The sequence below is a fragment of the Triplophysa dalaica genome, chromosome 15 (genome assembly GCF_015846415.1).
Source record: "Triplophysa dalaica isolate WHDGS20190420 chromosome 15, ASM1584641v1, whole genome shotgun sequence".
NCBI classification, from domain to species: Eukaryota; Metazoa; Chordata; class Actinopteri; order Cypriniformes; family Nemacheilidae; genus Triplophysa; species Triplophysa dalaica.
Window position 1 is genome coordinate 17,741,998 of NC_079556.1, and position 16,052 is coordinate 17,758,049.

Here is a 16,052-nt window from a genome sequence, read left to right on the forward strand (position 1 = left end):
CCATGTCCACAGTTAAATGTACCATCAGATCTTAATTGTTGTGGACCTACTTTTATACCAGAGGTTCTGGACATCTTGATCAGATACATGGCACTGTGTATTATATTAAATATCAACAGATATAAAACTCAAACCTGACTTGCTCTTATAGAAATATTATAAAGGGTCGTGGTTTGATCTTCCATCAGCACATTCGTTCAAAACAAACATCCAAATCAACAAAAATGGGTCTGTAAACACAAAATCAAGATCCTTCCATAGATAACCATCCCGGTTCCCTGACCTGAACCCTATTGAAAATGAGTGGAATAAACTGTAGAAGAGGGAGCACCAACATTTGAAGGATCCGGAGAAATTCTTTATGAAGGAAAGGACTCGGATGACTGAGGCATTCTCAAACCTCATCAGACTGAAAAGTAAACACTTAAAGCTGTTTTCTCATAAATTGAGGTGGCAGAGTGTATAAATCGTGCCAATAATTGGGATATAATAATGTGATATTCTCCTTCTTCAAATTGTTCAATAAAATGTTGGAATTTTTAAGATTTTTTAAATAAGAGATCAAAACGAGAAACAATGCAGATTTATTTTTACAGCCTTCTTTCCATATTTACCAAGGGTGCCAATAATAGTGGAGGGCACTGTATTTTGTTAAAGGGGTGATTCGCCAGAAGTAGATGTTTTTTCTTTGGTGTGTTATAAGTTGCATGTATTAGACACGTAAAATTGCAAAAAAAAGATGTATTTTATCTAGAAACAAATGCTCACATAGACCTGCATTAAATGCCTCGTGTAACCACACCCCGGGGAATCTACGTGAGTTCATAACACGATTTGACTAAGACCGCCCAAATGTATACGCAAGTAAGGTGGGCGTACTTGTCAGTACAATTGCTTTGAACCTGATGTTCCAAATATGGTAAGAGGCGTTACATTTCCCTGCAGTATTCGACCAATCACTAGTGAACTGGCCAATCATAGCACACCTCGCTGTTCAGAGCGACGAGCTTTGTAAAATATCAGCGCGCTTCAGAGAGGCGGAGCAAAGAGGAGATACAAACATGCACGGTATGTTGAAAATACAGCGTTTTTCAACCTTAAATCTTGTATACATATTGTACAATATCTAAAGCAAACAATACTATTCGTTTTAGACGCATCAGATGATCCCTTTAATTGTTAGTCCATGTTAGTTAATACATTTACAAATGTGAACAAATACAGGTGCAAAAAAGCTTTCATTTCATTTAAATTAACCTCAGCTGCCAACATTACGTCCAGGAATCACATTTATCTCCCATCACTATAGACTAAATGCACAAGTGCGAGCTTGAGCAATGTTGCGGGCTGCAGTTCACTTATTTGTCACAGGTGTCTGTAATGAGAAAGGTTTCCGAATTCTTCATGTGGCCTTTTTAAAAATGGGTGGCCTTTCATCACTATTATTTGTCATTTATCTAGAATTTGATAGCAGGTTGTACCCTCTCAAATCAACCAATGTGTGCAAAATAAAAATGTCCTAAATGTTATTCAGTGTTGCCCTAAACTCCTAGTAAGCAGGATATTTGTGTGGATACGCACCAGGGAATGCATTGATGTCAATGACTGCGTGTTGGCCCGTCTGGTTGTTGATAATAATGTCAATGCCGAAGAGCGAAACCCCCAAAGATTCCCGCAGGGATTTACAAAGCTCCCTGATGACATCATCGTTAGGTGGCTGGGATACACCTTCCACATCGTCTCTCTATTAAAACGTGAATACAAGGGTAATAAATTCAATAAAGTGAGCCTAAAAAGAAAACAAAATAAATGCCTATGACAAGATATTCGTGGTAAAAGATTTGACCGCATTGAAATATAACAGTGTGTAGAATTCAGAACAGCCCATGAAACAGCATGCTCACTTACGGATGTGAGGTCAGACGATGACTCTGGCTTGGACACATTGTGGCTATTGAAGAAAATCGCTTTTCTGTCTGGAATGGCAAAAAACAAACAAAACATTTTGGGCCTCGATTGAATGACTCCATGATATAAGAGATCAATTGTAAACGTGTAAGTGCACAGAAAGCCACTAGACAGCAGCAGAGGCCTGTGGTTGAGTTCACAGATTCAAAGTGCTTCAGGAGTGCCAGGCGAACAGGGAAAGAAAGCACGAGACCAACAGAGAGAGTGAGAGAGAGAGAGAGAGAGAGAGAGAGAAGGAAAGAGAAAGAGGGGAAAAAGAAAAATCTTGCCAGAAGGATGCTGAGATTTATTGGCTCCATTCGAATAGCAATAAAAAAGACTGATTTACAGTGAGACAGAGATCTACCATTTAGCTTTCCTTCTTTCTGTGGACACAAAGCCATGCACATGTTTAAGCCTCCAAGGCCGTATCTTTTTAAACCCCTTCAGCTAACTAAATTCTGCTTCTAAATATGTCTCTGTTTAATGTCTCTATTAATTTTTACATTACATATTACATATGTGGTTGCATGTGTACTACATATTTAAAAACACAGATGATCCCCTGAATTTGCATTAAAGTAACAGAACGCTCGGCCACAAGCCATATCTGCTTTACATGGACTCCATGAGAATTCGTATATGCAAAAGTCCTGGAGGTGGATATCTGACTTGTCTTAGCACTTCTGCTGGTTGGATGATGGCACAATTTCAGCAATTATTTAAGTTTATTTGTAATAAAGATATAATTTGCAAAAACTATTTTTTAAAGTTTAAAAGAAAAGTTTGTAATTGTATCCCAAGTAACATCTATCAAACTGCAGTTGGGTTATTATGATTGGGTAATAATAACTAACCCAAATACAGCTAACTAACACAACTAAAACACGATAACAAACATAACACATGCTTCTTGAAAATCTTAAAAAGCCAAGTTATCTTTTTAGCATTTAAACTTTTCAGTTTCAGTTTGTCATGGGATCCGGGTTAAACAACGGATCTTCTCTGCACGTAAATCATAACAACATAAACGTAACTGTCTTGTGGTGCTGTAATGAAATAACACACAGCCCCTTTCACGGACATAATTCTTAGAAAGAGATCACGTGCACTTACCGGACGGCCCGGAGGGGAAGTTCTTGAGTGATGGTCTCTCCACAACAGTGTACGACTCCCCGACCACAAACACCTTATAGAGCACGGCGTTGTGGTTTATAAAACTCTGAATGACACATGGAGGCCTAACATCCTTTAAGTCCTCAGCACCGAAGATTATGGCCATCTGCACAGGGTCAAAGTGAGAAAAAAAGATAGGTCTATTTCCTGTTATTATTATCAATCACAGGGGTCGTGTGTGCTTATTGCTTCCTCCTGAGATGCTAACTTAGACACGTTGCCAAAAATATACCTCTTAATGTAAATGTCTGTATCGAACATAGATATTCCCACAATGCAATGTAGAGAGAAATATTTACTATAAATGAATGCTTCACACTGAAATCTGAAAGCAAAAAGTACTGATAATAGAAAAACATACTTTGAAAGTTATGCTATCACCCTGTTTTTGTGTGTGTACTATTTATTTTTATTCTTATAAAAAATGTATTTAATTTAGAAACATATTAATTTGAAACTCTAATAAAAATTATAGAAGGTTCATACCTCATGGGAGTTTGTTCCGTGAGCCACCCGTGTTTTGCAAACTGGGAGTAAAAGAAGACATTAAATACGGTAGTGGATGAATATTTGCAGTTATAATTTCATTCCTAAATGCTTTCTTTCTGATTGGCTGACAGACATTTTAAAGCAGGTTTGCCCGATCAGATTGTCGGGTATCACCACCGTGACATAAATGACATGGAAATACGGATACCTTTTCCAATGCGACGTTGTGTTCACTTTTTTTGAGGTGTGGACATTGTTTCACTTGAAAAAAACGGCATGTTTATTTCATTAGTGTTGGAGCCTAACTTAGCCAGACAGTCGATTATTAGGAGCGGTACTGGGCAACCTGTTTTAAAGGATTATCACTTCCTATACCAAAAAGGAAGAGGTGGGACTTACTGAAGGGGAATGTAAGACCATGCTGCTCGATCTGCTCCAGCGTGTCTGGGCCACACTCAGTGTTCAACACCATAAACGGAGGAGAACGTATCCTGTCATCTGAAGAAGAATAAAGAGAGTGATGAGAATTAGTCCTGTTGAAAAGAATTTCCAAGCTGGTTTAGGCCGGCTTGTGCTGTCCTCCAGCAGACCTTGGCTAGTGAGAATGTCTACACACTTGAAGTTTATGTTACATTTACATTTATGCTTTTGGCAGAAGCTTTTATCCAAAGTGACTTACATTGCATTATACCATACATTTGATTCTAGGTATGTTCAAACCCCTGGGATCGAACCCACGACCTTGGCGTTGGGTTTAGCGCCATTCTCGAACCACTGAGCTACAAGAAAGCTGTTGCATGAGAGAAGATGACATAGGCGTCCACTAAGGAAAGCCAATGAAAGCTTTAGAGAGGCAGATCCATTTTCTATTAAGCATTAACACACTGACCCAGTTCTTTCCAAACCTTCAAAATGCAAACAAACAAACACCCAACCTTAAATTTCTCTTTCTGGTTATTGAAGAAACCTTGTTTAAGGTTGAGGTTATGCACAACAGCATCCAAAACACATATACTTTGTACTAAATCATGGTTAGCTGGCAACACTAGCAGCATTTTACAGTATTAGTGTCAAAGCTTTTCTAAAAGTTAAGCTTATTTAAATGCTCCTGAAGTCCTTGTTTCTGACAAATTTGACAGTAGCATCACCTGTATTTTTGTGGTAAAAGCTGTCCCAGAATGCATTGCTTGGGTTCAGAGAAAATAAAATGGTAAATGGTGTACAAGGCAACCAAGGTGCTCGATTAAATGAATGAACACATTACTATTATTAATAAAACCGTACAACTTCTGTAAATGTTGCATCCCATGTATTTTCGACAATCTACTGTCAATGAATGCGACATTTTCTCACTGAATGATTCAAAAATGCTATCGTTAGATTCAAAAGTGTCGCACTAAACATTTGCAGTTGCTATTTAATATTTGGCGTTTTGTGCCAATACAGTTTGTATAGAAAGACGCTTATATCTCAAGCAACTACGTAATTGAAAGGAATAGTTCACCCAAAAATGACATTCAGTTTACAGGAACATGAGTCCGAGTGATAAGACCCACCGTAATGCTTTATAAGCAAAAGGATGATGTTATGTGTCAAGAAAGGATACCCGCAGTGAACCTCATGAAACAACTCTCTTGTGAAAGGTCCTCTGTCATCAGTTCCCCTCTGCTTGCCTGTACTTCCCTGTTTACTTTACTGACTGCAAAACAATGGAGACAAGGTACTGACTTATTCTACATAAGACAAGAGCAACTCCATAGAAGCGCAGCAATTTGACCTGCAGGTCAAGGCTTTGTTTGAAAATATTGTACTTTTCTAGTTATTGCTTTGATTAGAAATGGATGTAACAAAAGCATATGAATTCCAACAGGACATGCCTTTATAGACAAAAACACCAAAACAGACATGCCTCTTGAAATTGAGGCATAAAACTCTCTTGATGTGGGCCTGTATGTGACCACATAAGACCCCCTAGCAACCGCATAGCGATATCGTAGCTTTGTAAAAGTCCAGCTGAATTTGCCTGTGTAGCCAAGTTAACGCTGTAAGACAGACACCAACATCAGCACTGTAATCTGTGGAGCTAAATCGTGTTTTTGACAGCTGAGCACAGGAAATGAGTAAAAGTGTGAAGCCTCAACAGCTTGATGACACAGCTCTACACAAGCGGTTTAACATTGACTGCAACCATATCTGAGCCCTATCAAAAGTGCTGATGAACTGACTTTTTAGATCTGAAGAAATAAAAGCTGTATGTGATTTAAAATCTTACGTATTATGTATAAACACTGTCACACATAATAATCTAACGCAATCTCATGACACTTCGTAACTATTTTACGTTGTGGCAAATTGATATGAATTTATTTAAATGTCTTTTAAATGTCTTCGTACATTCTGCTTTTGAACTCATTTTGTTTGATTTAAGGGTGAAGCTTTATTCTTGTTTTTTCACTAATTTTGGTACATAACAACAACAAATGTATATTAAATTGCCACCTCATAAAAGGCCTAGTCATCATTTATTCACTCTCATGTCATCGAAAACCTGTACAGGTATGTGACTCTTTCTTTAGCGGAACACAGAAGAATATATCAAAGGAATGTCTTTGGCCTCTCTCGCGCGCATGCCGCTTTAAGTCTAATTTTGGAGGGACACGAAGGATGCACCCTACACAAGGGGGCTTTACAACGAAACAGTTTGAGAAGCACTGTCATACAGCTTTAAAATGACATGAAGGTGAGCGAATGATAACAGAATTTTTTTTGGGTGAACTATCCCTTAAAGTTAAGTCCTGCATATTAGATGGAACACAGTATTTTCAGATTTTTTGTGTGCTTATGGACAGAATAGCAAAAAACCCAGTTTTTAAGTTAGAAACAAACAGAATTGCTGATTGGATGAGTTCCACATGCAGCGTCTCATTAGCCAATTTAAAACACATTCTGGCCATTTACTTCCTTTTTTCTAGCTTGTTTTTGAGTTGGCAAATAACAACATCACTATTGAAATATCCTGTAGTGTTGAAACTGAATGAATGGTACTGGTACCCTAACCCAGAAGCAGTCCGTATATCCAGCTGTTAGTCATTTGTTCTCCTATTCCAGTGAAAAGGTAGATAAGCCATTTAATGAAAGCCAGTTTAAACAAAACGCCCACGTCTGTTTAAGACTTACAAATGATTAGTTATGTGAGCAACTTGCACCTATTCATAAATATTTTACTCAGCAGCCAGGTTTATAATTCTGTTAACTTTGTTGACCCTCAGTTAGAATCGACTTCTATGAGGCAATGTTTGTGCACCAAGAACGAATGATAAAATAATAACAGTTTCGACAACTTGACAAATAACAAATAAAATGTCTAGACTTTGTGCAAGTGCTTTTACTAAATTAAAAGTACAATTACACGTTTTTTCATACAAAATAAGTAACGATTGAACAGATTTTCTGTGTTAACTGACAGTTGGTCACAGGGAAATCTGTAGATGTGGAACCTGTGAAACGAGGTGAAGCAGTTCCAGGGCTTGTGTATCTGATAACTGGTGGTAATATGTGACTTATTATTGGAACTTGAGATTCCACTTCATTCGGCTGAGGGCTATTCTGTAAATAAAAGGGAGAGTAATGGGAGATCGTCGTGAGCAGGTACAAATACTTCACGATGTTCCTATTTCTGGCCAAGCTAGAGTTCAGGATCAATCTCCAGCTCTGTCTAAACACTCCCGGCTCTCAGCAGACCCGCCGGAGCCGCCAGAGGCGTTTATGGGACATTTACGGAATGTTTTGAACACGTTTATAAAGCATCGCTATGGAGCTTTGGCCCGATCCTGCTAAACAACACAGACGGAAGATTTTATATCAAGTTAGTCTCTTCATTCGTCCGTTCATCCCTTTGTCAAAGCAAAAACGCGGCTGAGAATTTGTTAGAGCTCAAACCTACCAAAAGTCAACTTTGCAGGCTTTTCATCTCTCTACAGAGAGAAATTTTTGTTACACTCAATCTCGGAAATGACAAACCAAATGTTTTTGCAAGCAGAGAGGAAGCTTAACATTACGTGGAAACATGTTTTTTTTTTGTTTCACATTCTAAAGAGAATGGTCTTGGCCTGTCATTTATATTGTCATGTATATAACTTTTCAATATGAAAGTACGTCATCCTTTTATGAATTTAAGCCATTTTCATCATCTCCAAAAAAGCATACTCATCGCATCATATTCAAAACGTTTGTTTAAGCGATTTGACATAACTTTCACAGTGTTTCCCAACGTATTTCCTTCGAGGGGTGAGAATTCTGCATATTTTAAAGGTAAATGCTGCAATCTGGTGCATTTTAGAGCAAAATTAGGTGACTTAATCTATTAAGAATACAATAGCTAAGCTATAGTTTAATCATTGGCCGCATAGATATAAATGGTGATATAGGGGACAACATATGGTAAAATGCAAGTTCACAAACAGTCCAAAAATGTAGAGAATGAGCCATCAATAAAAAAATAACATCTAATTAAATTATTACCATATTTTAAAACCCTGGCGGCCATCAGGCCTTTTTCCCAGTTTTTTGCCTCGTTTCACATTTACATTTATTCATTTGGCCGATGCTTTTATCCAAAGCCACTTACAAGCAGTAGAGCAGACAAAGATTTTGTAAACACGCCAAACAATACAATTAGTTTACAAGGCCATGCTAGGAGGATTAAAGCTGGAGTAGGCAAAAGAGAGCATAAAGAACAATATTTTTCTTTTTGACAGAAAGACAGAGTTATTGGTTAATCAAATAAATGCAGAACAGGTATGTTTTCCGCTGTTTTTGAAAGTTGTGAAGGATGCTGCAGTTGGGGTGGAGGCCGGTAGTTCATTCCACCACAGTGGAAACGAATGAGAAAAGATTTTTGCAAGCGATTTGGTGCCTCGCTGTGAAGGACTGTGACGGAACAAAATAGACTATGGCAGCCCGCCATAGTCTCGTCAAGGAATGGGAAATACTGCTTTCAGCTCTAGCAGTGCTGTAAGTCAGGAATACCCGTTTGACACACAATAGCATATGTTTGGCACATGTCAAAATGTATTTTATTTGAACCGATCTCATCCCCCGTTTGATGCCATCGTAAGGATAACGAAATGGGAGTAAATGGGAGATGAGATCTGTTTGGTTACTGACATTCTTCCAAATATCTTCCTTTGTGTTAAGCAGAACAAAGAGATTTATACAGGTTTGGAACAATCTAAGGGTGAGTAAATGATGACAGAATTTTCATTTTTGGTTGAGCAATCCCTTTAATGAAAGGTTTTGGGCGGCTCTAGTAAAGGAAGTCCTGACTTATAAATAAAGAGTTAATCATCAACCAATAATGAAACATATTACTGTATATAATACAGTAAAAACTTGTGGGCCATTAATATTTTAGGAATTGAGTGCTATATTGTGACTATATTCTGCATTTCGCCTAAGTGTTTTTTTCCAAATCATGTAAACACTATGCACTGTTTTGTTCCTCATCTTCAATTCCAATTCAGCTTGTTTACATCAAAATTCCCTTTCATACGTATGTGGAGGCCATTTTCCGAATTACAGTGTAATAAACATTTCCTGGAAACCCAAAAGAATCCTTCTGGAAAGGACAGGCAGGTCAGCACAGAAGTGGATCCATCTACAGATTAAATAAAGGTGTGAATCGTTGCCTTATAAAGCCTGAAACCCTTTTGTCTACTACACAAACGAATGGAGTCCTGTACATGAATTACATAAACAGAACGGAGGGAAAGTATTTCAGAAGTGTAAATTCTGGTCCTGCTTTGTCTCTGTAAGCGGAACGTAAGATAGAGGAGGACAGTGTTTAGGACGGTGAAGTCCTTCAGGATGTGCATGAGTCATATAGATGACCGAAAGCCAGAAGAATAGGTACTTCTCACACCGCTAGCTGTCTCATTAGGAAATGGTCTGAGTGATATAGAAATGAGTGTGAACAGACAAGAAACAGCGTTCATTATGACACCAACGAGGGGGCAACTTCCTGTGCAGTGCTGACCACTGGTGGAAAGCCTTTAAAAGGGATTGTTCACCCATAAATGAAAAGTCACCTGCATATAATTCTGTTTGCCTTTCTATCTTCGGCAGAACACAAAAGAAGATATTTTGTAGAACGTTGGTAACCAAACAACGCCGGACCTTTCCCAGAGACATTTCTCAAAATATATTTGTGTGTGTTGCACAGATGAAAGAGTCATATACAAGTTTTGAAAGGCATGAGAGTGAATAAACAGTGATAGAATGTTTGGACTGAACTATCCCTTTAACTGGAACCAACAAGAATAAGCAAATCGCACATCATTCGCCATTCAGTTGGTATGCGATCTCGAGCTGAAGAAAGGTTTTGAATCAGTGCCCATTTCTATTGACTCGCAACGGACTTAAAACCTCAGCCAAATGTGTCGAACCCGTAATCTAGAGAGGCTGTCATGGGTGTTGCTATGGCAACCACTCTGTCAGGCCTGCTCGCTGTTGCTAAAGAGAGGGATGTGGGACTATATCCGCCGTGAATGTGAGAGGATGAGAGAGAAACGGAGAGGGTGACAGATGGCCAGGGTGTAATTTGGTAAAATGGACGAGATACTGATGACTCGTCCTGCACACTCAATGTATTCAACTGTTGGGTCGTACTTGATGAGGATCATGTTAGATATATGGTTTAGAAAATCAAAAATACTGCTAAAATCAGGTCCAAGTACCTTTCATGCAGTCTTCTATCCGATGCACCAGCTGGTAAGACTTGCAGCGATCCAGCAGAGTTCTGATGGCTGGAAGTGGATCCAGAATGATGGTCTCTGGGTGAGCGTCTATATAATCCTGCAACAACAGTGGAACAGATCAAAACAAACAAACATGACTAATTGAAATTCCTGTACTGTATTGTACAAGTTTAAACATTACTTGGTGTTATGTAAGAGGCTTTTATCTAACATGTATGAACTGGTACATGTATAAACACGCCACACATAGACTTGCAGCCAGACTGTTACATCACGCTAACTGTATGCAAGGCTGCAAGATTGTTTCTTTTACATAACCACTCACCCACGTCTCTTACTTTTTCACTGCTCCTTCAACTGTACTCATTCACTCAACCTCTCACATCATGTGAAAATATGACAAATAGTTTCCTGTAGCTCAAATGGTAAAGCAAGGCGGTAGCAATGACAAGATCAAGGGTTTGACCCCAAGGAATGGACACTAGGGAAATGCATGTAAGATATACATTTTTAAACAGAGAAAGATTATACCGTACAAACAGCCATAAAAGTGTGTGATTGTGCAACTCATTGTTAAGATCATTCTGTGGGGTGATGCAAATCTATATTATATACATGAGAGCTTTCTTCGTGAGAGCTCGGTCTTAGAAGAGAGCTTTGTTTAAGAACATTAACAGGCTCAGCACTCTTACGTTCTCAATAGAGGTCAATGCTTGAGGTGACATTTCATACAAAGGCAAATAAATGGGACTGAAATGTAAACTGAACCAGCAACATTATATATAAACACATACATACATACAATATATATATATATATATATATATATGTGTGTGTGTGTGTATATATATGTATATATATAAAGACGCTCAAATTTGTTGGTACCCCTCCACAAAAAACAAAGAATGCACAATTTTCTCTGAAATAACTCCATTGTTTATTCCATATTCTATAGATATCCGACTTCGCCTTTGATATTTTAATCGGCATAATACTGTATATAGTAAAACAAATGAAAATATCATTGACAAAAATGACCGGACACCTAAACTAATATTTTATTGCACAACCTTTAGAGGCAATCACTTCACGCAAACATTTTCTGTAGCTCTCAATGAGACTTCTGCACCTGTTAACAGGTAGTTTGACCCACTCTTCCATACTGATCCAGCGGTCTCAGGTTTGATGGGTGCCTTCTCCAGACTGCACGTTCTTGCTCTTTCCATAGATGATTGATAGGATTCAGATCAGGACTCATAGAAGGCCACTTCAGAATAGTCCAATGTTTTGTTCTCGGGTATACATTCTCGGGTGGTTTTAGCTGTGTGTTTTGGGTCATTATCCTGTTGGAGGACCCATGAACTGCGACTGAGACACAGCTTTCTGACACTGGGCAGTATGTTTCGCTCCAGAATGCCTTGATAGTCTTGAGATTTCATTGTGCCTGGCACAGATTCAAGGCACCCTGTGCCAGATGCAGCAAAACAGCCCCAAAACATAACCTTCTGCATGTTTCACTGTAGGTATGGTGTTCCCTTCTTTGAAAGCTTGATTTTTTCATCTGTGAACATAGAGCTGATGCGAGTTGCCAAAAAGCTCCAGTTTTGACTCATCTGTCCAAAGGACATTCTTCCAGAAGGATTGTGGCTTGTCAATATAAATTTTAGCAAATTCCAGTCTGGCTGTTTTATGTTTTTCTTTCAAAACGGTCTTTTTCCATGGAGACCACTTTTGCTCAAAAAGCGAAGGATGGTGCGATCAGACACTGACGTACCTTCACCTTGGAGTTCTTTATATCTCTTTGGCAGTTATCCTTGGTTCTTTTTCTACCATTCTCGCTATGCTTCTGTTCAATCTTGGGTAGTTTTTCCTCTTGCAGCTGCGGCTACTATTCCATTAAACTTCTTAATAATATTTGCAACTGTTGTCACAGGAACACCGAGTGGCTTGGAGATGGTCTTGTAGCATTTTCCTTTACCATGCTATTCTATTATTTTCTTTCTGAGCTACTCCGACAACTCTATCCTTTGCTTCCTCTGTTTAAATTGGCTGAATGACTGATTACAAGATTGGATACATGTGTGATACTTATTAAAGAAACAAATTAGTTTGAAATATCACTAAAATCCAATAATGTATAATCTTTTCAAATGTGTCCATATCTTTGTAGAATAAGCAATAATTCCTCTCTTTCCACAGCTTCTTTGCTTTATTCAATGACATACCAAAGGCATGCAAGTATACATGATACAAAAGCTTATAATTTCATCACTCTTCAGGAGGAATGAAGCAATATTTCAATGAACTGTAAGTGTACCAACAAATTTGAGCATGTCTGTATATATACCGTGTTTGTGTGTGTGTACTTGTTTTTATAAATTGTGGGGTCCAAATGTCAGTAAAAGTCTAACACACATTATTACAAATACTAAATGATGTTCATCCACCATATTGGAATGGTGCGAGCCGGTCTGTTAACATTCAAAATCAAGCTGACTGTGTATGATTATGCAAACATATTTATTATTGTGTAAACGTAAACATTATATCTGCAACACTAACACATGATAACAACAAAAGGTTATCACATTTTTGGGGAATTTAAATCCCAGTGGTTTTTACGGCAAAGTGTTGGGCATTCTAGTCAACTGTGAGTGATGTCAGTGGATCGTTCCAAGATGGCAGACACGTCTACGTGCCTGGAGAGCTTAAATGCGGCATCTAGTTATGTATATCTATGGTTTTTGAAGGCATCTTCGAAAAAACTGTGCCACATCAACATTGACCGTACAGCAGACCTACTATAAAATACAAGAGATGGGACCTGTTTGACAGAATAGAGTATATTGCACATACCCCTATATAATAATAAATGAAGGCTAGACATTCTTTCATACTTTCCGGTAATCATCATAACTCTATGATTGCTTTGTTCTATTCTTCTTTCACTTAGAGCTCTGAATCAGATAAAGACAAACTTGATTAAGATCAAATTCCTGCTCCAGATTCCTTCACTTTATCAGATCTAGGCAAAGCTTCAGACCACAGACTGTCCCACAAAATACCACATGCTCAGAAAAGCAGAGTATACGGTTCTCACCTGCACACGCTGGACCAGCAGCAGGGACTGAGTGTCGTTCTGGTCCGCCTCCAGGATCAGATCCGTTAGCTTGTGAATGATGACATCCAGGGGACCCTGATCTTCCAACGGCTGGCTCAAGTCAAGCTGAGGTTAAAGGAAAGGTGAAAGGTCATTTTACACAGTCTACGAAACAAAAGCAAGTCAAGACATTATATGTGACCCTGGTCTACAAAACGAGTCTTATTGGTCAATTTTTCGAAATTGAGATTTTTACATAATCTGAAAGCTGAATAATTAAGTTTTCTATTGATGTACGAAAAATAAGGTTTTGATATATTTAGGGTAGGAAATTTACTCAATATCTTCATGGAACACGATCTTTACTTAATATTCTAATGATTTTTGGCATAAGAGAAATCTATAATTTTGACCCATACAGTGTATTTTTGGCTTTTCCTAAAAATGTTCCCTTGCTACTTAAGGTCACATATATTTAATATTTTTAATGATTTTTCATTTAATGGCTTCAAATTTAAGTTGCTATTCATACTCTTTCCCTGCAGCTGCCAGAATAGACACAACACAAATAAAAATCAAATGTGAGGTTTGGAACGACTTTACATTATATCAAATAAGTGGAGCAGGAAAGAAGTTTAACATACTACCTATGAGTATGAACTAGTGGCTAGAATCTAATTTCGATATCATTTCCATGTATGGCCTTGTATTTAGATGAATGCCCAAAGTGGCTTTAAAATTATTTTTATTCCTGCCACTTTCCAAATCTAGAAAAGGTCACCACCCGAGTGGTCGGCAACGTCAAGGCAACTCCAAACCAGATCGTGAAGCTTAAATCCAGCAGTGCTGATGTGCTGACAATCCTGTTCTGTCTCTGTTAATCTCATGCTTACTGTACACGAACAGGTCGTTCCACCACCAGGCCATATGTGGGGGGAGGAAACACTGTCGTGCCCCAACTACCGTGTGTCAGTGCCAAGGATGGTACAAAAACCACAACTCTTACTCCAAGACAGTTTGTTTGCTAAACAGTGTCTTCTATATCACACAGCTGGCGTATAAGGTAACAAGAGACCTTCTCAATATAATCCTACAGAGATACTCACTATATAATACTTCATAAAAGACAGGTAGTGAAAAATTGATACAGTGATAAAGTCAGATACACTTATCGCTGGTATACATGTTACTTCGTTACGCATTCATCAGTATGACTGGTTGGTTTAGCTTTCTGTTAATAAATATTTTATATTTTTTACTGTATGGTTTACTAGAAGCCATTTTAACAAACAGCTCACAGTTTACATTAACCACCACAGAGCTGCTATAACAAAAAGAACTTTGAACAAAGTCTGCATGACAATGGGTTAAAATAATCACGATAATTTTCCTCAAAGATTTAATGCCGATTACTCTGTCGGTTTAAAGCTTTTTTATTTTGTTCCACATACAGTACTTATAACGTTATATAAATTGGCTGAAGTTTAATAATCACGCAATCGGCGTGTACGTGCATAATGTATAAAAAACGTTTTCTTAACTCCACAGAAATCGAAAAGTATTGAAATAAGTTGAGAAATGAAAACGAAGTTATGTATTTATAAAGAAAACTGGAGCTCCAACATTCAGTTGCATGTGTTTGTAGTCTGCTTTTGCCCTCACCAATATAGAGGCGTCGATGAGTTGCGATCCAGAGAACAATAAGCCGTCTAGGTAATATATATATATATATATGTCTATGTACGTAACCACCACCAACTCTTTCAAACTTTTTCTAAAATGTGTTCCCTGGTAAGTAATTACTTCGTAAATGAATTTGCATTTACCTGTTAAGAGATTTGTGCACATGTTGCATTCTTTTTTTAGCTTTATATGCGCGATGACGTCTAGGTGGGGGCCATTAAAGGAAGTAGTCGCGTTTAGGAAATTGTTAGCAGCCACCGTTTTTAAGACACAATAATGCTTTAAAAAAATCACAAGCGGTTTATAATTGGTGTGTTATATGTCATAGAATAAAACGTGAAAATATTTAGAGGTTTTGTTTACCACAGACCTTATTTCCGGCAATTTACCAAAACCCCATTCAAAAAACCCATAGACTCAGGAGCGATGGAACCATAAGACCTAATATGCTAACCGGGGTTTGCATACAAAAATGCATCATCTCTGCGGCTCCCTATATTGCGATGATTACGCTTAATTAGTTGCTTACAAATAAAATATGATTAATATACAATTCATCGTGTAACTTTATATAGAAGTGTAATAGGCTACATTGAGTACCATGAGATTTATAAAGATCTTCTTACAAGGATATATAGAATGAATTGTCAATTATTGCAATTTGTTTTTTATTAGTTCATAAGCAATATAGTTGATGGGAAAAGTCTTTTGAAAATAAAATCACACTTTGTCTGTTTGTGTGTGTTTTTACCAAAGAAATCAGGGGCTTATGTGTAATAGATAAAAAAATGTTAATTTAAGTACCAAAACATGTTCATTAATAAATTAATATAAAACAAATATAAGAGTATTTAACATCAACATTTATTCCCCGACATATGAAGAGTTTATTTGCGAAAACT

General features: G+C 37.8%; 1 protein-coding gene across 1 annotated transcript in view; it reads right to left on the reverse strand.

Annotated features, from left to right (window-relative positions):
- itpk1b (inositol-tetrakisphosphate 1-kinase b) overlaps nt 1-16,052 on the reverse strand; it is a 40,073-nt gene that overhangs the window by 9,423 nt on the left and 14,598 nt on the right. The window contains exons 4-10 of the mRNA XM_056767491.1: nt 13,468-13,593; nt 10,347-10,464; nt 4,012-4,110; nt 3,610-3,650; nt 3,064-3,229; nt 1,909-1,976; nt 1,582-1,744 (exon numbers count right to left, since the gene is read on the reverse strand). Of these exons, the coding sequence (XP_056623469.1) occupies nt 1,582-1,744; nt 1,909-1,976; nt 3,064-3,229; nt 3,610-3,650; nt 4,012-4,110; nt 10,347-10,464; nt 13,468-13,593 (781 nt within the window). The remainder of the gene's footprint in view (nt 1-1,581; nt 1,745-1,908; nt 1,977-3,063; nt 3,230-3,609; nt 3,651-4,011; nt 4,111-10,346; nt 10,465-13,467; nt 13,594-16,052) is intronic.